Source organism: Vanacampus margaritifer, chromosome 3 (genome assembly GCF_051991255.1).
Source record: "Vanacampus margaritifer isolate UIUO_Vmar chromosome 3, RoL_Vmar_1.0, whole genome shotgun sequence".
NCBI classification, from domain to species: Eukaryota; Metazoa; Chordata; class Actinopteri; order Syngnathiformes; family Syngnathidae; genus Vanacampus; species Vanacampus margaritifer.
Window position 1 is genome coordinate 14,630,933 of NC_135434.1, and position 18,962 is coordinate 14,649,894.

Consider the following 18,962-nt stretch of genomic DNA (forward strand, 5'->3'; position numbering starts at 1 on the left):
TCTTGGCTGCCGGTATCTGGTTTCCATGGCAACACATTTGAGAAGGAAGAGTGCCATCTGTATGTGTCCGCGTATCTGTGTGTAGTGTTTTCTGATACACTGCAATTGATTGGTTGTTGGGGAGCAGCTGTTGACCTCTCCAGTCTCGAGGGTCTCTTTGTATTCTTGCACATATCCCAAATCAATACACACACATACACGTGAACACTCGCACATACATACACACTGACAGACGGGTGACAAATTAATAATTAATGGCTGGAGAAACATTACAAATGCAGATGTGTCTTGGCCAGAGGGATGACTGAATGGTTTAGTGAGTCTGAGAGTGAATTACAACTGTCAGCATGTCTAAGCTCAAAAACACTTTTTTTGTGTGTATTTAGGCCAAAAGTATTCCTATTGTGGCAAAAATATTGATTTCAATTGATTTTTTTGTATATAAAAAAAAACAGATTAAAGATGTGTGTGTATTACTTAGCTTCATAAAAAAGTTGGCAGTGTCATTGTAAATGAAATGTGCATTCACAAATAGTTATATTAATAATTGATAACTGGAGAAACATTACAATTGCAGATGTCTCTTGATCTGAGGGCTCCTAGAATTGCTGATGACGTTTAATGTCGTGAATGATATACCATGGCGGTCACAGATAAGATGTATAGAAGCCAGCATGACGGGAGAGGCTGGGAACACAAAAATAGAGACCAGGAAATAAACACGTATACGATAATTAGACATTTTGAACTCAAGTCCCTCACTGAACATCTGAAAAATAGTCAATATGGCTCAGCGAGAGAAGAAAAACTACCAATATTGACAATGCCGACTGAACTTTCAATTTGTGCCTTGACATGCTGCTGAACACACAATTACAAGCACCACCTGAACTAATGAAATACCTCTCAGAGATTATTCTACTCCTTTACACACACAAACACAAAAGGTCACCTGATATAATTTGCATTATTTGATCATGTTAAATGGATGTTTTCCATACAAGAAGGTCAAGTTTTGCATTAGAACACAAAATGGATGTAACTCTTGACAATGATAAATTGATGGAAGTATCTAATGGTTGATGTGTTTCCACAGGGCTGTCGCTCGGCATATGGTAAAAACACCAGAATTAGAACACTTTGTGTAGTCTCACTGAACGCATGCTCAATTACTTCATGCTTATCAGCATCATCTATAGTCATTTTAGTCGTGGCTAATGAGCCAAACATGTCCTGTGGAGACCAAGACAATAAAACATGTTTATTGGTTCACCCAAGGTTTTGCATAGTGTTTCTCATAAAAATACACAATAAAACAGCATATGATGAGATTTATATGTTTAGTTAGGACCCAAAGAGACTACAGAGGAGAGTGCACAGTTAAATGGAGGTCCCTCTTTTTGTGAGGGACAAATAAAAAGTAATATAATTCAGATATGGAAATATAAATCTCCTAAAGCCAAAGAAATGTGCCATATACATCTAACATATTAATATTTTGAAAGTAAAATTCCAATATTCTTTTTTGCATCTATAATCTGCCCACTCTGTTGTGAAATATATTATAAACTCTCCATAGCTAGCTAGCTACATAGCTAGATAGCTAGATAGCTAGCTAGCTAGCTAGATAGATAGATAGATAGATAGATAGATAGATAGATAGATAGATAGATAGATAGATAGATAGATAGATAGATAGATAGATAGATAGATAGACAGATGGATAGATAAAATAGTTATTCGCTAATCGTGTCAACATCAGCAAACAATGATGTTTGTGTTAGTCTGCATGCTACTATGCCCACTAGCTAGCAGCGTAGATCATAGATATACAAGCAATAGAGCAAGCTGTATGTTTACCTCCAATAAGTTCATTAGAACTCAATGAATTCTTGAGCAATTTTGACACGGATTGGCTTGTTACGGATATCAGACATGCAGCTATGATACACGCCACATGTGTCATTTTATAATCGGGCCTTAAGACCATCACGGGACTTACTCAACAGACAGCCACTCAGAGGGAAGGATCTAGGTATATGTATGCGGACGGCTGTTTGCTTGAAAATATAATGTTTTGCTCCCTTTTTCTAAATGATCGCGTCACATTTCTAAATGTCTTGCGCAGCTCGACAACTTGTTGCTCTGTTGGCATTTGAACAAACAACTGGTCAAATCACAGGAGAAGATTTGCACGGCTATGAAATGATTCAGAGCATTGTCAAAAGAGCATCGATGGTATGATTCCATGTATCAGTAGTACTCCATACACATTCTATTTTAAGATGTGTCAAATGGTGTTCCCTCATTGTTTGAATCCATAACTGTCAAACTGTCAAAAGTGCACTGGCGCTAAACAGGTACCATGTAAACAAAACGTCTGTTCCGGTGACGTCCCAGCGATGATGATTACCATAATAGGTTCCCGAATAAATACGCATAATGCACCGTGTTATTTTTCTTTATTAAAAACACAAATTGTGGGGTTTTAGGGGACATTTCAATTCATTTAAATGTTGAACATTGATAGGCCTACAAGTAACTGAGTAGAGTTTAGTCATGCAACAAATTTAATTTGCACTGAGTCTCACTGTAGGCAATAAGTGTGGTCTGTTTTAATGACTTCTTCAGCTTTTCATTGGGGGCTCACTTTTACCACTTAGGTGGTGGCCACTGAAAAGACTTGAAACCCTCGGCTGTACAGAAGGAGGAGGGGCAGGAGGAGATTTGCTGAGCAGGGCGAGTTGCCACCAGGTGGAGGCGATGTCGCTCCTTCTGTCCGCCACTCGTCTCCTCTCCACTGCTCGACCACAGCTCAGCTCAGTCGACTGGGTGAGATCATTACCAGACACCAGGCTCCAAGCTCTGACATTCACCGATCGGGAAAGCAGAGCGAGAGCAGAAGCGCGAGAGCTCAGAGGGTCCTAGCCTTGATCCCGTGCAAGCGGCGGCGGGAAAGCCACCTTCGACCACGCCGACTCCTCCGTACTGTCGCTTCGGCTCGAAAGCTCGGTCTTGTCGCTGACATTTGCCCGCTCGGAGCCGGCTCCTTGAAGCTCGAAGGCGGATGCGGGCTTGTTTTGACTGCGGTAATAGCCTTCGCACCTCTCCCTCTACTGGAAAGGATTTGTGAGGGATCTTAACTTGACGAAGCTCCGCCAGTGGCCGGCGGTCCTGCAAGGGGCCCCGGGGACGCTTTCTGTCCTGCCGCCAGGCAAGCCGCAAAGGGCCCCGGAGAGAGCTTCTTTCAGCTTGGAGTTGGACATAAACGTCTCTAATTGGATTCCTCCTCCCTTGGCGGCTTCTTTTTTTTCCTTGTCATCCCATCGGCTGCAAACCCCATTTCGCAATTTTTCCCCGTTCCAAAGCAACATTGACGCCATTTTCCTCGGGGTTTTGTGTCAAAAAGCATCCAAGTATAATCCAGGAGCGTGTGACAGCTCCCCGGGAGGCTGTCATCCCATCCGTCGCTTGTGTAAAAATGTGTCTAAATGGATTGTAAATGATCTTGATAAATAATTTACACGTCAGGGCTCAGTGTGTGACAACATTAGACATGGGTAAGTGGCCTCCTCCTGCACCTGAAAACACCTCTCATTAATGTTGAACATAAAAATTTGCATTGTGTCTGTTTTTGTGGTGGATGCTTAAATATTACTGTTATTAATATATCGTGACCTCAAAGGTTGAGATTTAGTACCTTATTTTTTGCGGTTTTTGGAACATGTGCTTGCCAATGGGGGCATTGGCAAAGCTGCAGTTCTCTTGTCAGTAATTTAACCTATGGAGTATATTAGTGTTAATTGTACCTTGAGGGACAAAAATTCACTCTTGGACTCAGTGTAGGTACTAATAGTGGATGGATTTTAATGAAGCTGCTAAAGCGACTGCCCCTGAAGTTGTAAAATTCTGGATTTAACAAAAATGCCTCTAAAGTTGCACACATTTGGCAGAACCACCAACATGCTTGATGTGATGTCAGATCTCTGCAAAAAAATGTTGCAAGACCTTAGTTCAGTGAGTATCAAATGGTGTATTTGCTTTTTATTTGGCTTTTTTTGAGCAATACAAATTCCAACAGAATGGCCAGCCTTAATAAGGAAGGGCCATTAAGCCTAATGAAGAAGATACACCGGAAATGACATAAAGCAAAATGACTCGTATTCAAAGTAGTATGACCTGCATCGTCAGTTGTTATCAAAGTTAAGGCAGACTTCTGAGTTGTTAAAAACTGAGTTACATTTTTTTTTTTTAGTCTTAGCATTAAATGGGTTAACATATTTATACAGTTTTAATTAGATAAAGTGTTCACTAGATGTTGGTAATAGACTAGTTTACCCTTGGTTCACCTGTTTCATCGAATTTCTTGCTCCCCCGAGTGGATGTAGGAACTAGTAGTGGGAGCCCACTTCCATCCCTAAAGGTCCTTTATACAGTGTACACCAATATAGCCCTAATTATTGGCCTCCAAGGATGTTTTGTTTTCATTTGTCCCCTCCTGAACCACATTAATTGGTGTCTCTGAAGGGTTTCATGTGTCCTCTCTGGTGTGTGACACGATGTAACCCAGAATGATTCTACCGTATGTCTGCAGGTGAGGCCTGAAATGGAACGTCAAGGAGGCAGTGGCTGTCAGTAGCCCCCCACAAACCTCAGCCCTGCAAGATAAATAGACACGCATGAATTATCTGAGGAAAGTGTGGAAAATTGGCCAGGTCTGTCGGATATATGGCGTGTGAGGTCTAGAAAAATAAGGCTGACAAGCATATGAAGAAAGGTGCTTGTAAAGAGGTGTAACTAATGGGATTCAGGTAAAACTATAGCAGCATTTTGCAGTGCTAAAGTATGCTCGATAACAAATCCCATATTAGGTAATGGGATGCCCGTGCAATCTTTAAATTAAAGCATGAGGAATCAATAAGGTGCATCCCCATCCGAGCTGGATACCTCGGGTGGAAATAGGATCACAGGGAAAAGGGGGAGGGAATATGAACAGCATCCAAGGACAAACCTAAGTGTTGGCAGGCTCTCTTAGCGGAATATCAGCGCTGGATCACCTTTTGGCAGAGGGCGAGAGGGCGGAGGCAGAAGGGGTGAGGTAGCACTGAGATGAGGCAAACGAATGGAGGTTGGTGGGAGAGAGGTGAGGAGGAGGAGGAGGACGAGGGAGTAGGAGAGGTGTTTTTGCTGACAGCCATTTTGTGGCTTCTGCTGCTGTTAAATGTTAACATTCATCTGCATGTGTCGGGTAATAAGGTGAGAATGGTGCTACCTGGCATACTGTGTGTACACACTGTGTAGCGTTAATCCTTCAAGGGGAAGTCATCCCAAAAATCCACTTAAAGATATTTTATTTATTTCCCCCACTAGTCTAAACAGCTTTCTGATTAATACGTATTTGTGGAATATGAGTTAAGCAGAAAAATCCACCCATTTTAATTAATCTCAGGGGGCGGCCATTTTGTCACTTCACTGAAAATGACATCACAGTTGCTCAGGGCACAAGTAATGCATCAACCAATCATTGTTCAGTTTCAGAAAACAGGGGAGCCCCCACCTGTCCACGGTAGTATGCTGCTGATTAATGAGCATGGGGGATAAGAGCCCTTTAAAAAAAAAACATAGCTTTGATGGTCGTCTTATCTGAGATCACGATTTCGGTCCCAAAATGATAAATTGTTCAGCCCTATAATCTGAACCACAGACGGCTAACATAAAGACCCATTGTGATATCATGTACATGCGTTTCATTCAATTATCTCGACTAGTGAGCACAGCGAGCGCACCCTGAAACAGTGGGAACTTTTCCAGCACCTCAAGGTGCAATTAGGTGTCTTGATCAAGGGCAAATCAGCTGTGAGTGCTTGGTTGGAAAAGAGGTGGCGGAATGGAGTGCTGATAACTGCTGGACTTTCTGCCTGAATCTTGATAGCCAGTCAGGGGAATCGAACTGGCAACTGTTTAGTCACAGGGTGCATTTTTAATCACTCATGCAGACTGTTGTATGTTTTTGGCCCGCTGCACATGAAGCCATGCGAGTGAATATGACTGCTATGTCCTGCAGTGTGCAGGATTCTGCAACTAGTTTTCTTCAATGGTCGACCCGACCGTCAGCCACTAGTTTTGCTGCTATTTGAAATTGTTTCCTGATAAAAACATTAGGAGTCGCAATTTGTTATATGTTTTGTATATTTTTGCAATTGTCTAGGTCGTTATGTTCAGCCACATCACATGGTGTGCGGCGGCCCTATCGGTGTTGTTTTGATTGCCATTTGTTGGCCAATTAACATGGGGAAGGATAAACAAACACGAATACGACTGTTTTGTTAACTAATGTAGAGCGCTATTCTTGTTTGTGTGCGACTTATCCTCTGTCAACAAAGGACACCATGTGTTCATATGTAGTTTGTTTTTACAAGAACTTTGAAACTATGATCAAGATCCAGGAAATTAACAATGGTTGGCTTTTGGTCCACCATCTATTGAATGCCAAATCATCTACTATTAAAGCTTTAATGATATATTTAAACATCATGCTCATTTTACTCTCTTTATTTGACAACTGTGAGGCCCGATTCATCAATATGCTGGTAAAAAAAAAAAAAAAGTTCTTTAAATTCTTCCACATTGTTATTAAAGGTTGTCAATGTCAATTAAAGTCAGTGGGCTCTATTCTCAAGCCCAGCAAAAGGAAGTTTCTTTCTTCCTTTTGGTATTTTCGCAGCTGAGCGCAGTTAGAAATGAACATCTCTGCTGTTGTGAGCGTGAACACAGCCAAACACTTGCTTCCCAGCCAAACGAAGCGGCTCCTCCCATTTTTTTCCTTTTTTTTCTTTGAGAGAGCTCAGTATTGTTCATTTGGTAATTTTACCGATTCAACATGTCATCATCATTGCTGTCTCTCTTTTTTTGTATGTGTATGTGCGTGCATGTGAGTTTGTGCTCATTAATTCACCTGACACCTATTAAAAATCCCATACCCTTCACTTAAACCGAATACTTCAGAATCTCGCTAGTCGTGAAGTTGTCAGGAGACCCGAGGAAGGATCAAAGAAAAGAAAGAAAAGTGAAATCCAGCACAGACCAGACACCACATACTCACCACAGGGTTACAAACCAGAATCTTTCACCAACCCCAGAAACATCTAAATTCGAACAAATAAGGGAGATCTCAAGAGACCAAAGGAAAGACTGAAGGAAGGAAGGGCAAGGACAGGGCAAGGACAACCCCCCAGGGCCCACAGGCCGCGGCAGTGCCAGGGCACAACCCCGGGGCCCCGTGGGGGCTACCGGCAGGAGAGCAAACCCAGAAGCCCTGAGCGCCTCCCACCGCCACGCGACCCAAATCCCGGGGACCCCCCGTACCCAGGAATTGTTGCCGAGAGGGGCCGGACAGTGGAGTAGCGAGGGCACCCGCGCCCACCCCACCTCCCGCCGCATGGTGGGGCGGAACACTGGGGACGGTAGTGGAGAGGGGAGCACCGGGAGACAGACGGCACCCCCGAACCCCAGGCCCGGCGGGGAAAGGTCCCAGTCGTCACGCTAGCGTGCCTAGTGAAAACTAACTCTGTTACTGAGTTTGCCAGCTCGCTCGCTGACATTTCTTTTGAAATCAGTCGATGACATTGCGGAAGAAATAGACTCGCTAAAATCGAAGCGCACAAAGTATGTTCATAAAGACCTGCAAGCAGACCTGCGACTGTTGAAGGTGTAAAGTTGGCCAGGGTGATCACAGATCACCGCTGTAAAGTGGGCAGTTGTAAGACCGCCTTCTAATCCGCTCGTTCATGTCTATGTGAACCCAAGCTTTGTAACGGCTTTGCATGCTGTTGTCATATTTGTGAATGAAATATGATGATACCCACCATGCATATCCGCGGGGTCCAGAATCATTCTGACTACACCTCGATCAAATTCACCATTATCATGTTGCACAACTTACACCACAACTTTGACATGGTTCCAGCTGGTCTAAAGTTTAGTCTACTTTCAACCACCAAACTGCCAGGTGTGTGTGTAAGAAAATGCTTCCAGTCCGCTGGAATGCCCAGCATGGCGCAGCTGCCAAATTCCCAAACATGAGGCTTGCACTGGCATGAAAATCAGGATGCGCCTGTTTTAAAAATAGAGCCCAAAGTGTCACATTGTTTATAAAACATATGTAAGTGAACAAACATTGTTGGGTTTCATGATTGAAAGCAATGGCTATACCTTTTCTCCGTCTATCCATTTTCTATATTGATTTAAGTTCATTTAAAGGGAGAAAAAAAAAGATTGCTTTGACTCACACAAGGTGAGCAACTAGCTGAAGAAATATTTTTACCGTTTAGAAAATGATACATGCCACCTCTGGATTGGAGGTATGGAAAGCTGGTGCCACCCCTTTTGATCAGTCCCCCAAAGATTGGACCCTCCTAGAAACATTGCTTTAGTGATTGGATGGGAATGAAAACGGCAGACTTGCTGAAATGGCTGAAGCTCTGCTCATCAAAGAAAAAAAAATGAATTCACCTTGTGCAACCATACAGGTGTGTGTGTGTGTGTGTGAGAGAGAGAGAGAGAGCACGAGAGGGAGGGAAAGAGAGAGAGCTATTTGTGAATCCACCTCAAGCGCTGGGCTGCTGGGTATGCAGCCTTAAAAGGTTGTGTTTCTGCTGCCATCTCTCGCTCCCCATCTCTCGCGTGCGCACGCACACGCGCACGCACTCGCGCACACATGTTTTTGCCTTCGCTTCTGCGCCATTCACCCCCTCAGCTCTACCCATCTGCATTTCATCACCGCTGTTCTATCATAATGGTCTCCAGAGTGAGAAGCGGGCAAAAATGATGTTGTCCTATTCACAGCCTTTTACATCCAGCTCACTGAGTGAGTGACCTTCTGCTATTTGAGAGAGAAGCTGGTGTAGTGCTGGCAGTTTGGAGAACATAATAAAGCTATTTATGCAGCAAGTCTGGCCTCTCACAATCCCTCCGCTGTCTGAGGCGAGCCGAGGTGCGTATGCATATGTGCATGTTTGTGTACGAGGGAGAGCAAGAGCGAGGGACTAGGTGAGGGAGGCCCGTGGAGGGGTCAGTCTTAGATAAACTCGATGCCTGCCCGCCAGTAACAGAGAACTAACACAGCTTAGGGCATGAGGGAGGAGGGACAGACATGACCCAGCTAAGTAGTTTACGCAGTTATGACCCAGAATGAACATTGTCATAATTCATGTCGACATTTTGTTGTCACGCTGCAGTAGTAGTAATGGGTGGATTCCTCTTTGATGCCTGCGCATGGATGGATGTCTCTATGTGGGATGTTGTGGTTGGCAGCTGTCTCTTTTTCCTGTCATTGTTGCTCAGTCACATGACAGTCAGGGTGGCTTTCACACATGCCATGAGGGCGAGTCACCAAACTGACATTAGCGACGGGGGAGGCTCCCGAGGAACAAACAGGGTCATGTGGGTTTTAATCCACTATGTGTTGACTTTTGAAGACTTCGCATGGACCGACCATGGTTGCGTCTGATCTGCTGCCACTGAATTTAAAAGAGGCATATTGTGGAAAATTGATCTTTTGAGGTTTCTATATAAGCAATTGGGTTTCTCAAATGCTTGGCCAACCATCAAGTGTGAAATTACACAACCAAGTAAATCTTTAGTTGTCTGCATAATTAACATAATAACCACACACTGCACGGAGTTTCCCAGCAAATGACATGACCAGCTTGGATGGCAGAAGTTTTCGAGGGAAAGAACCACTTTGACATGGCGGCCAAAGTACAATCATCTCAGAGCCAGCTCGTACCAGCAGATTCCGCTAATAATGATATAACAAGTTGTCGACATACAGATTGAAAGTATTTGTGTTTGGTGATGTATTGCGCCACACAAATGCACTAATTGACAAATGTGATTCTGCGGTTTGATGATGAAATTCTAATTGAGTCTTTATGGGCAATTGCTTTAAGTGTGCGGGGGTAGTTGTGGGCTGGTAAGTGGTTCTTTTGCACCGTAAGAAGTGTAGCTTTGAGTTTTGTAGGGCCCACGGCATGCTAAAAACACTTACTTGATTGCTACATGAACTTGTTGATGGGGGAAAGAGGGTGCGTTTGTGTTTGGCGGTTTGTAGAGCTGAGCGATATGGTCTAGAATTCATATCGTGGTATGAATTGAATCCTTTCACTGTAATGGCTGGGGAATCCGGGTCCAGAAAGTAAAAACCCTACCTCAGATTGTGTGCTTCTACTCAACTGGCAGGTAAACGAGCTCGTCTCCAGTCCACCTGTTGAGTAGGAGCACCTGTGGCTAAAGCCAAACTCTTATTTCGCAATCTAAATAGAAGTGTAAAATTTATAATATAAATATTTATGAATAGGTCCCTTCGCCAAGTGTGTCTACAGCAACACTTATCTGATGTTTTGCTGCTCAACATTATATATCTTATGGTTTCTCCGCCTTCTCTTGTTTGCTCTTCTTGCTCAATATGTCGCATAATTAGTTACTTCTCATCCCCCTGTAGTGATAACAATACTCGGCAGAAATGTAGATTATTTGACGTCGTTGAGGCGAGGAAGGGGATAGTCACTTAATAGAAAGGACAGTGTTTTTTTTTTTTTGCCAGCTGTAGCTCATAGCCGTTGCAGAGCAGGTTAGCTTAGCATTTAGCATTCCCTCGGTAGGTGTCTGTTAAACGTAGAAATGTATGGCTACCGCAGATACGATGATGTCATCAACAAGCGTTATCCCAATTGGTCGATAGTCCAATAGTCTATTCTGTAGGTCAAATTTATACTGTCTTCTCCATATACTAGACACCCTGAGTATCCTGAGGGTGCCCACTTGTTTTCCATACTCTGAGATGTACTTCCATTAGTAGAATCACGCAGCTCGCCAAGTGTCAAGCAGGGTTATAATAGTTTTGGAATTTTTCAGTTTAGTTAGTTTTTATTTCGTTTTAAGTTTTGTTTTTTAAATGTAGTTAGTTTTAATTATTTTTCAGAGTGGTTCTGTTAGTTTGTATTAGTTTTAGTTATTTCATAAATGCTTAGTTTTAGTTAGTTTCAGTATTAGTTTTAGTTAATTTTTTTAAAGTGTGTATTGTGCGCAATATTTAAAAAACACCATGGGAGCAACGTCATCTGAAGGTGCTTTTCTATTGGCTGCTGCTAGATGACGTCACTTCTGTGTGACACACTTTCAAATGTCCTTATTCTGGGTAATATCAAAATAAATCACTCCCAAAGGCTCGTGCATTAAATTGATTACCAAAGACTAAAACAAAGGACATTTTTGCTATAATTATAGTTAGTTTTAGTTAGTTTTGTAAAAATAAAACGTAGTTTCAGTTAGTTTTCGTTTTTATTTTATTTTGTTAATGAAACAGTTTTTTTTAATTTTAGTTTTAGTTTTTTTGTTACTAACTAAAATAACCTTGGTGTCAAGTGAGACGGAAGAGGAGATGGTCAAACACTGGGCCGCCATGAACGTGCCAGTGAGATTGAACCCACTGGTCGTCATTCTAACGAAAGCGGATCTCTAAAGCTCCCTTTGAATCTAGTTCTACTTTAATCTTAATTCTTTGTCTCACCAAGACATTTTGTCCATTTTTGACGTCCATCTCTCTGGACTGTTTGAGGTAGGTCTTTTACAAAAGCAAGGCTCATAAAGGCAATGTTGGACATGTTCAATATAGAGTTATTTGAGAGCTTCGAAACTTGACCTCAACTCTTCAAGCACCTTTGGTATGAACTAAACAGAAAGGGTGACAGGCCTTCTCTCAGATCCAACATCAGTGACCTCTAACCTCACAAATGTATTTTTGGGTATAAAGAATGCACGTGTTACTGCTTAGCATCTTCACATTTTCCACTTTTTGCAAGTCCCAATCACTGAATGGTCATGTTTTCAACTTTTTAAACCTAGTGTATTTGACAGATGGATATAACTCTGGTCCTGGTGGGGGCCATACACACGGCCAAGCTCCTCTCCCTTGTGGAGGAGGTGTTGACATCTGAGATTACAGATGGCCAAAAAAAGCAGCACAAATCCAACTGCAACGACAAACAAAATATGTTCGGCTGTGACACTGCATTGCTCTCAATATCAACAACAGCTAGCTAGCTACCAGGAAGACAAGGAAATCAATCATAAAACTTATTATTCCATGTGCAAAGTAAATGGATGTCAGTAGTGTTGGAGTTCAGAAGGTTAAACATGCAAAACTGCCGCGAGGGTTCTTTACAGCTTCTTAATACCACACAGGGGTGTTCTGAACCTTTACGAATAATGTTTTATACATCAGAAAACACAATGGCTCAACAGGCTTTTTCTTGACGCGGTACAAAATATCCCTTTAATACTCTGCCTGTGGATTACACACAGTTTGTGTGTGGTCTTGTTGGAGTACTGCTGTGGATTATGATTATTCAATCACACTGTAAGCATGTGGTGTAAGGCCTGTAGGGTATTACGATGCAGATCAGCTGTTAGTACAGTAGCTTGGCCTGGTACTGAGAGAACAGACCAGGAAGGAGCAGGTAATTATTCCATCGAACAGTTTTACTCTAAGCTCGCTAAAAATGTTTGTAAATACAACTTTTCGTCACTTAATTCATCAATTAAGGGTTTGGCTGGACCCACTGATTGTTTTTACTCTTTATCTTACCAAGACATTTTGAGCATTATAAAATGATGGAACCAGTCCATATACAGTGGATTGAACTGTATGTTCAAGGGCACAAAGAAAGGTTCACAAATGAATGAGTGGTTAAATGAGTTTGGTGTGTACGAACAACCTCAACCCCAATGAGCACCCTTGATCCAACATCGGTGACCTCTCACTTGATAAATGTTATTAAAGGAAAATCAACCTTATTATTTATTGTTATTGTTATTATTATTATTATGTTTTTTGTTTTGTTTTGTTTGTTAATTTTTCCTTTCGGACAATCATAGAGACAATTTACAACATTCACTTTTCACATACAATTATACACGAAAAGAAAAAGGGCTAACGTGATGAAGCCAAAGCTTATTATTATTATTATTGACAGTAATATGTTCTATGCAACTGCCTAGTCTAAATATGGTATTCCGGTTAATATTTCTTTAGTAGAATATGAGTTATGCAGCAAAACCCAGTAGTTTTAATCAATATTAGAAGGCGGCCATTTTGCCACTTGCTGACGAGTGAAAATGACGTCACAGTTGCTTAGGTAACAACCAATCACAGCTCAGCTTCAGAAAACTGGTGAGCTGTGATTGGTTGTTGCCTGAGCAACTGTGATGTCATCTTCAGTCGACAGCAAGTGACAAAATGGCCGCCCCCTTGAGATGGATAAAAACGGCTGGATTTTGCTTCATAACTCATTCCATAAATGTAATATTAATCAGAATATCCTGTTTAGACTAGTGAGGTCACATATGACATTTTATTGTCAAAAAATGTTTATAAGGTTGACTTTAAATGGATGGATGGACAAAAAATCTATGAATCCATTTATATTGAATAGAAAGACTTCCCAAAAAAGTGAGAGCAGTTTCTTGTATTTGATGTAATGGTCAGGTTCCAAAACTTTCATTTCGTGTACTTGAGTCATGTACGCAGATAATTTTTGAAAAACATAAGTCAGTCTAACTAATTCAATATGGGAAAATTAGATCTATGCGAATGTTGATAAAGTCATTGCATGACACAGCACTCTACATTTATCTCATTGGCTCACAATGACTGATGGAATTCCCCAAAGCGAAAGACGTGTAGTCCAGTGTTTATTTGGGTTCCTTTTTGTAAAAAAAAAAGAAGAAAAAAAAAGACAGAAAACAGCACGCATGCATGCACAGCTTATGGAAAGAAGCCCAGTTACCTTAGCAAAATGGCTTCCACAACCTTTCTCGACAGCCTCAGGTTTACAGTATTTTAGAGTGCGGGTTTATGCTGTCATTTGCACATGTATTTATTTGTAGAAGTATGAAGGGATTTTCTTTCCATGCAAATGTGTAGATATGCCACTGCATGCATGTGTAAAAAAGTTCAGACTGTGTTTTTTTTCCAGACCAGCTCGTAAACCACATCTGGGGAAGGAATTTAGATTCCTTCTCTTCGTCTTTCTGTGTTGCCTTCCCATTCCCCCTGTGTAATTCCCTCCCTCCTTGCCTGCTCTGGTGAAAGGAAAAAAAAAAAAAACAGAAGTCAGCTTCTTTCATTTTTCCTCCTTTGTGTCCTCGGGGTAACTTCAGCCTGGTTTTGGAGCAGGGAAGAGGAATGTCTTATTTTGCACTGATCACTAGTGTCTGCATAGCTTTGCTTCACATATGCGGGAAGGCTCAAATGAGGGTAGGAGCAAGGGAGGGAAGATTAGCGAGAAGCGATGAAAGACGAGAGCAGGGGGAGAGGATGTCAAGTGAGGCAAAAAGTTTGTTTTTCCTCAGGAGGAAATGTAAATTAGAGCATTTCAGCATGCCTGTGCAGCTCTGTGGCGAGTTTGTATGTTTTTCTAAACATATCACACAACAGGATGCTAACGCTAATAAAGGTTCTGAGATGGGATGGAAGCATTGGGGAGTTGTCATTCTTGTGCTGATCATATCTTTCACCTGCTCTCTCTTCAGATTGTCCCTGGCTTCCCAGCGTGTCAGTGGGCCAACCAAGCCAACCGCAATAGCTGATTGACAACAACCTAGCTGCCCGACACACTTCCATCCTCCTCATTCGCAGCTTCCCCCATCCTGACTGGCTCTGGCGGGAGAGTGGATGGAGCCAAGGGATCTGGTTGGCTCGGCCCGACCCAAAGAGGCGGAGTTACAGGGAGGCGGGGCGGCGCCGAATGAAGACGGAACGGGAGGTATCGGCTTGGCACGTAGCCACGATGTGATTCACGGTGGCGTCAGTGAAGGGGAGGGGCTTGAAGAACACGGGGAGGGGCTTCTGGAAGAGCAGGAGTTTTCCATCAAGGAAGCGAGTTTCCAGGAAGGAAGTCTAAAGCTGAAGATCCAGACCACCAAGCGTACCAAGAAGCCCCCCAAGAGTCTTGAGAACTATATTTGTCCACCGGAGATCAGGATGACCATCAGACCTCCGGCTGGAGAGGGCAAAGGGGGGCGGCAGGGGCGAAATGGAGGTGTGGCCATATCGGGGCGGGCTCAAAAGGATGAAGACAGAGGACCGCCCAGAAAAAGGGTAAGTCTTCCACCGCCGTGATTAGCTTAGTGCACTTAAGAGCAGAATGCAGCTCACGTTTTTTTTTTTTTTTTGCCTCCGTACATGAATGAACCACTCCCTGCCTCGCACGCTCCGAGCTCCCTCTCAGTAGTTCCTGTCCCTGCTTAGTTACACGGGGTCAAAGTTTGCTGTGTAATTGAAACCAGTCATGGCTAGCTGAGATCACAGTGACACACACACAGGAGCTGAGAATAGGGCTGACACAAGCAAGTGACAGCTGGTGTCTGCTCTCCATTTGTGGTCATATGCAGACCCCTCCTATACATCCCCCCACACCCCCACCCACCTACTCCTTCGCACCCGTTACACATGCACCGGTGTTTGGTGCGTGTGACTCCGTGTACGTACAGGTCCATGGGGGAATCGAGTGTTTGCCGAGTGTGTTGACCTACACTGTGGAGTGTGTGCGTGTGTTCAAACCTGACAGCCATCACAGTGGCTCTGAGCTCGACAGGCTCAGCAGGAGCGACGGTGTCATGTAGTCAACAGTACTTCCTTCTAGTGGGCCCTCAAGTTAAATTTATTGACCTTGTGATTGAGGCGTTTCATGACTTACATTTTTACAAGCAGCTTACGTTTGCACTTGTAGGACCATTATGAAGATAAATGTCTTCATACTATTTAATTAGGGGTTGGTCTAGCCTCCCTGAATACTAATTCATCTTACTAAGACTAAAATTCTAGGCTTCCAACTTTATGGAAACAATTTCTGTTGCACCACGACTGTCAGGCAGATTGTTATAATAGTCAAACGCCATTTCATCACAATTTGAAATCAAAATAATCCTCACAAATGACAACGATCCAAAGTCCAATGCTTGCGCAGAAGGTCATTTCACCGAGTAAGGGTGCCATTTTGTCTTGTGACGTAAGCTTAGAATTGTCAATCGCCGGCGTAATGGATTGTTACTATAGCATTAACTGTTATCATTTTGATTTTTTTTTTTTTTCAAAATACACAATCAATTAAAAATCTTTTATTTGAAGTGTGCCTGTGAGTGCATAAGAGTGATTGACACCTCATCATTCACGCCTTCTGTTTCTGATTGGTTGTTTTTCCTCGTGTGCAATGTTTTTTTTGTGAAAGTATTTTTTTTTCCACAGATAATTTTACTCAGCCATATACGATTCTGACAGAATCAAGAGGAAAAATATAGCTGATATCATGGTATTAATATTTAAATTAAAAAAATATTTGGTGAATTTTTTCCATTCAACATAATCTATTTTATTTTTAAACAATATACAAAATATTAGTACAGAAGAAACATATACCTGTAATATGGTAAAAGTTTAAATCAATCAATAAATAAGTAAATAAATGTCAACCTTCTTCTGTTTTAATTATTCTTAGTGCGCAAAAGTGTCCCTTTACTGGTGAGCTATTTTTAGAACAGACCCGTAAGTTCCTCATGTTGTACTTGGGACTAACTAGTACCTTCTGGTACTATTTATTTTATATTTTTTTCTTACGACAGTGCACACATGAATCAACAGAGCAAAAAGGCATCCGTGTTTGCAAGGTATGTCTTTCGTATTGCTCTCTCCCTCCTCCTCTTCTGTACATAACAGCTCACCCTTCCCCTCTCTGCTCACAGAAGAGAAAAAAAAAGTTATTTGGCGGCATTAAACTTCAAACAGGCGGCTGTTTACTCAACTTTACAAACAAACAATCATATTTTGCCCGGCTTGGAAGTTGCCTCACTCTCGCCCTATCATGGGCTAGATAATATTTACATGTTTGCGCTCCCAAACAAACCAAAAAAAAAAAAGAATAGAAACTTTTTTTTTTTTTTTTTTATTCTTGGAGCGCAAACATGGATTTGCCCTTTCGTTGTCACATCTTTGCACTTGCTCTACCCTAATAATGGCTTCACAATATTGTGATAATAATTATGGGGGTCTAGACAATGTCTGATGCTGTTAAAGTCAGACCAGAAATGTATAAATAATGTACAAATAGTGTTTGTTTCAATTTTTGTATCAATGAATAAAGCCGAGGGACATGAACCCTGCCCACAGACGTCTGGGCTGCCAAGCCTAATCTGGCACCGCCGGCCCCCATTTGGACTGCAACTGTATGATTGACAGGGGTTGTCATAGTGACAGTGCGGCAGGGGATGGGGGTGCGGGGGGCTTCAAGCTGGTCCCAATTGAGGTTTGAGATTGAGGGAGGGGAGGGGCTTGTAGGATGTGATGGTGTTGATTCAGATCAGTTTCAAGACTTCATCCCTCACACTTTGCCCCCCCCCCACCCCCTCCCCCCTGCTCCTCAACATGCTTTCCCTCCAACCCCTCATCACCTGCCAGCCCAAGGGTGTATTACAGGCAGGCTCAGTGGAGAGGAACGGGTTAAGGAGAGATCCCGGGCTGCCTCATGCCCCCCACCCCATCGCCACCCCCCCACACACTTCCATATTCCTTGTGTGTGTGTGTGTGTGTGTGTGTGTGTGTTGAGGTTAAATACTCTCTTTGTGGTGTGTGTGGCTGTGTGTCAGGAGGGATGGGGGACTTTGAGGAGGGGGAGCAGATGGACAGCCTCTCGGCTTTCTATTGTATCCTCGTCCACGTTCCATCCTCCCGCTCTCTATCTCTTCATCCGTCCCTTCTTTCTCCACTTTATCTCCCTTCGTGTCTCCTCTTTTTTTCCGCCGCTCTCTCCCTTTCCTCCTCTTCCCGCTCTCACTCACTGTTGTCTTGTAGCAGATGGCAGCATGGGGCAGCAACAACAGAGCAGAAGCCAGAGTGTGAGCAGGGGATGGAGAGAGAAGAAGGGGGCTTTGGAAAGAGGAGGAGGGGGTCAGGCATATGGAGAGCCTGGTTAAGGGGCCCCTCTCACGGGGAGTGTGCATGTGTGTATGCTAGCACGGTGAATAGGAGAGGGGGAGAGGCGGGATACAATAGATGCACATTAATATAGAGATTTGACTCTAATAGACAGGGAAAGGGAGAAGCAGGAGGATATTCGTGTTGAGTGGCTGAATGGCAGGGAAAAAAACACGTTTTGAGCTGTCAGCCGTAAAGAGTGGATTATGACCACATGTGTATATGTATTTAAATTTTTTAAATATTTTTTTTAAATCTAAAAAAAAAAGAGGTGTATAACTGTTCAGTTACAGTTTCAGGCTATCATGCCAAAGCAACAGGTGACGCTAATAAATTACACAATCAACTTAAACAAATATATGATCGACTCACATTACATTTACTGTACACAACAAAATGATGAATAACTACATTTGGAATAAGAGGCCAGTAAAACTGTTTAGTCAAATATTATTACATTTGGAGATTTGGTAGCCAAATTGCTTGCAACATATCAATGTTTTTAAAAGTGAAGACAATTTGCCATTTCGATGTTTTAGCAAGAAACACAACGTCAATGGTGGTGAGCCACATAAAAAGAAGTGGCGGGACAGATGTGGCCCCTGGGCCTTGACTTTGACACCTGTGCTCTAGATACTCCCATGCAAATGAGCAACTGGTTTTCTTTTTTTATATAATCAGTAGTTTTTATTCTTAAATTCACATTGTGTATAGCAGCACATTTTATTTTGTTTTCTAGAAGTAAAGCTAAATTGATTAAAAAAAAATCTCAGCTTTAATGCAATTTTATAAAGTAAAATGTATTAAAAGTATTCCTATATTTATTTAATGCATATGTAGCAACAAAATTATTAATAAAAACAAAAGCATAAAAACGGTTTTGTTTCTTAATTCCACATTGTGTATAATATGGTTGGCATAATTTCAATTTTAT

At 42.3% G+C, this 18,962-nt stretch overlaps 1 protein-coding gene across 1 annotated transcript in view; it reads left to right on the forward strand.

The window, feature by feature from the left end:
- The first annotated feature begins 2,771 nt into the window (after positions 1-2,771).
- Positions 2,772-18,962, forward strand: part of setbp1 (SET binding protein 1) — a 53,314-nt gene continuing 37,123 nt past the window's right edge. The window contains exons 1-2 of the mRNA XM_077561843.1: positions 2,772-3,560; positions 14,593-15,160. Coding sequence (XP_077417969.1) covers positions 14,735-15,160 — 426 coding nt within the window. The 5' untranslated portion in view covers positions 2,772-3,560; positions 14,593-14,734. The remainder of the gene's footprint in view (positions 3,561-14,592; positions 15,161-18,962) is intronic.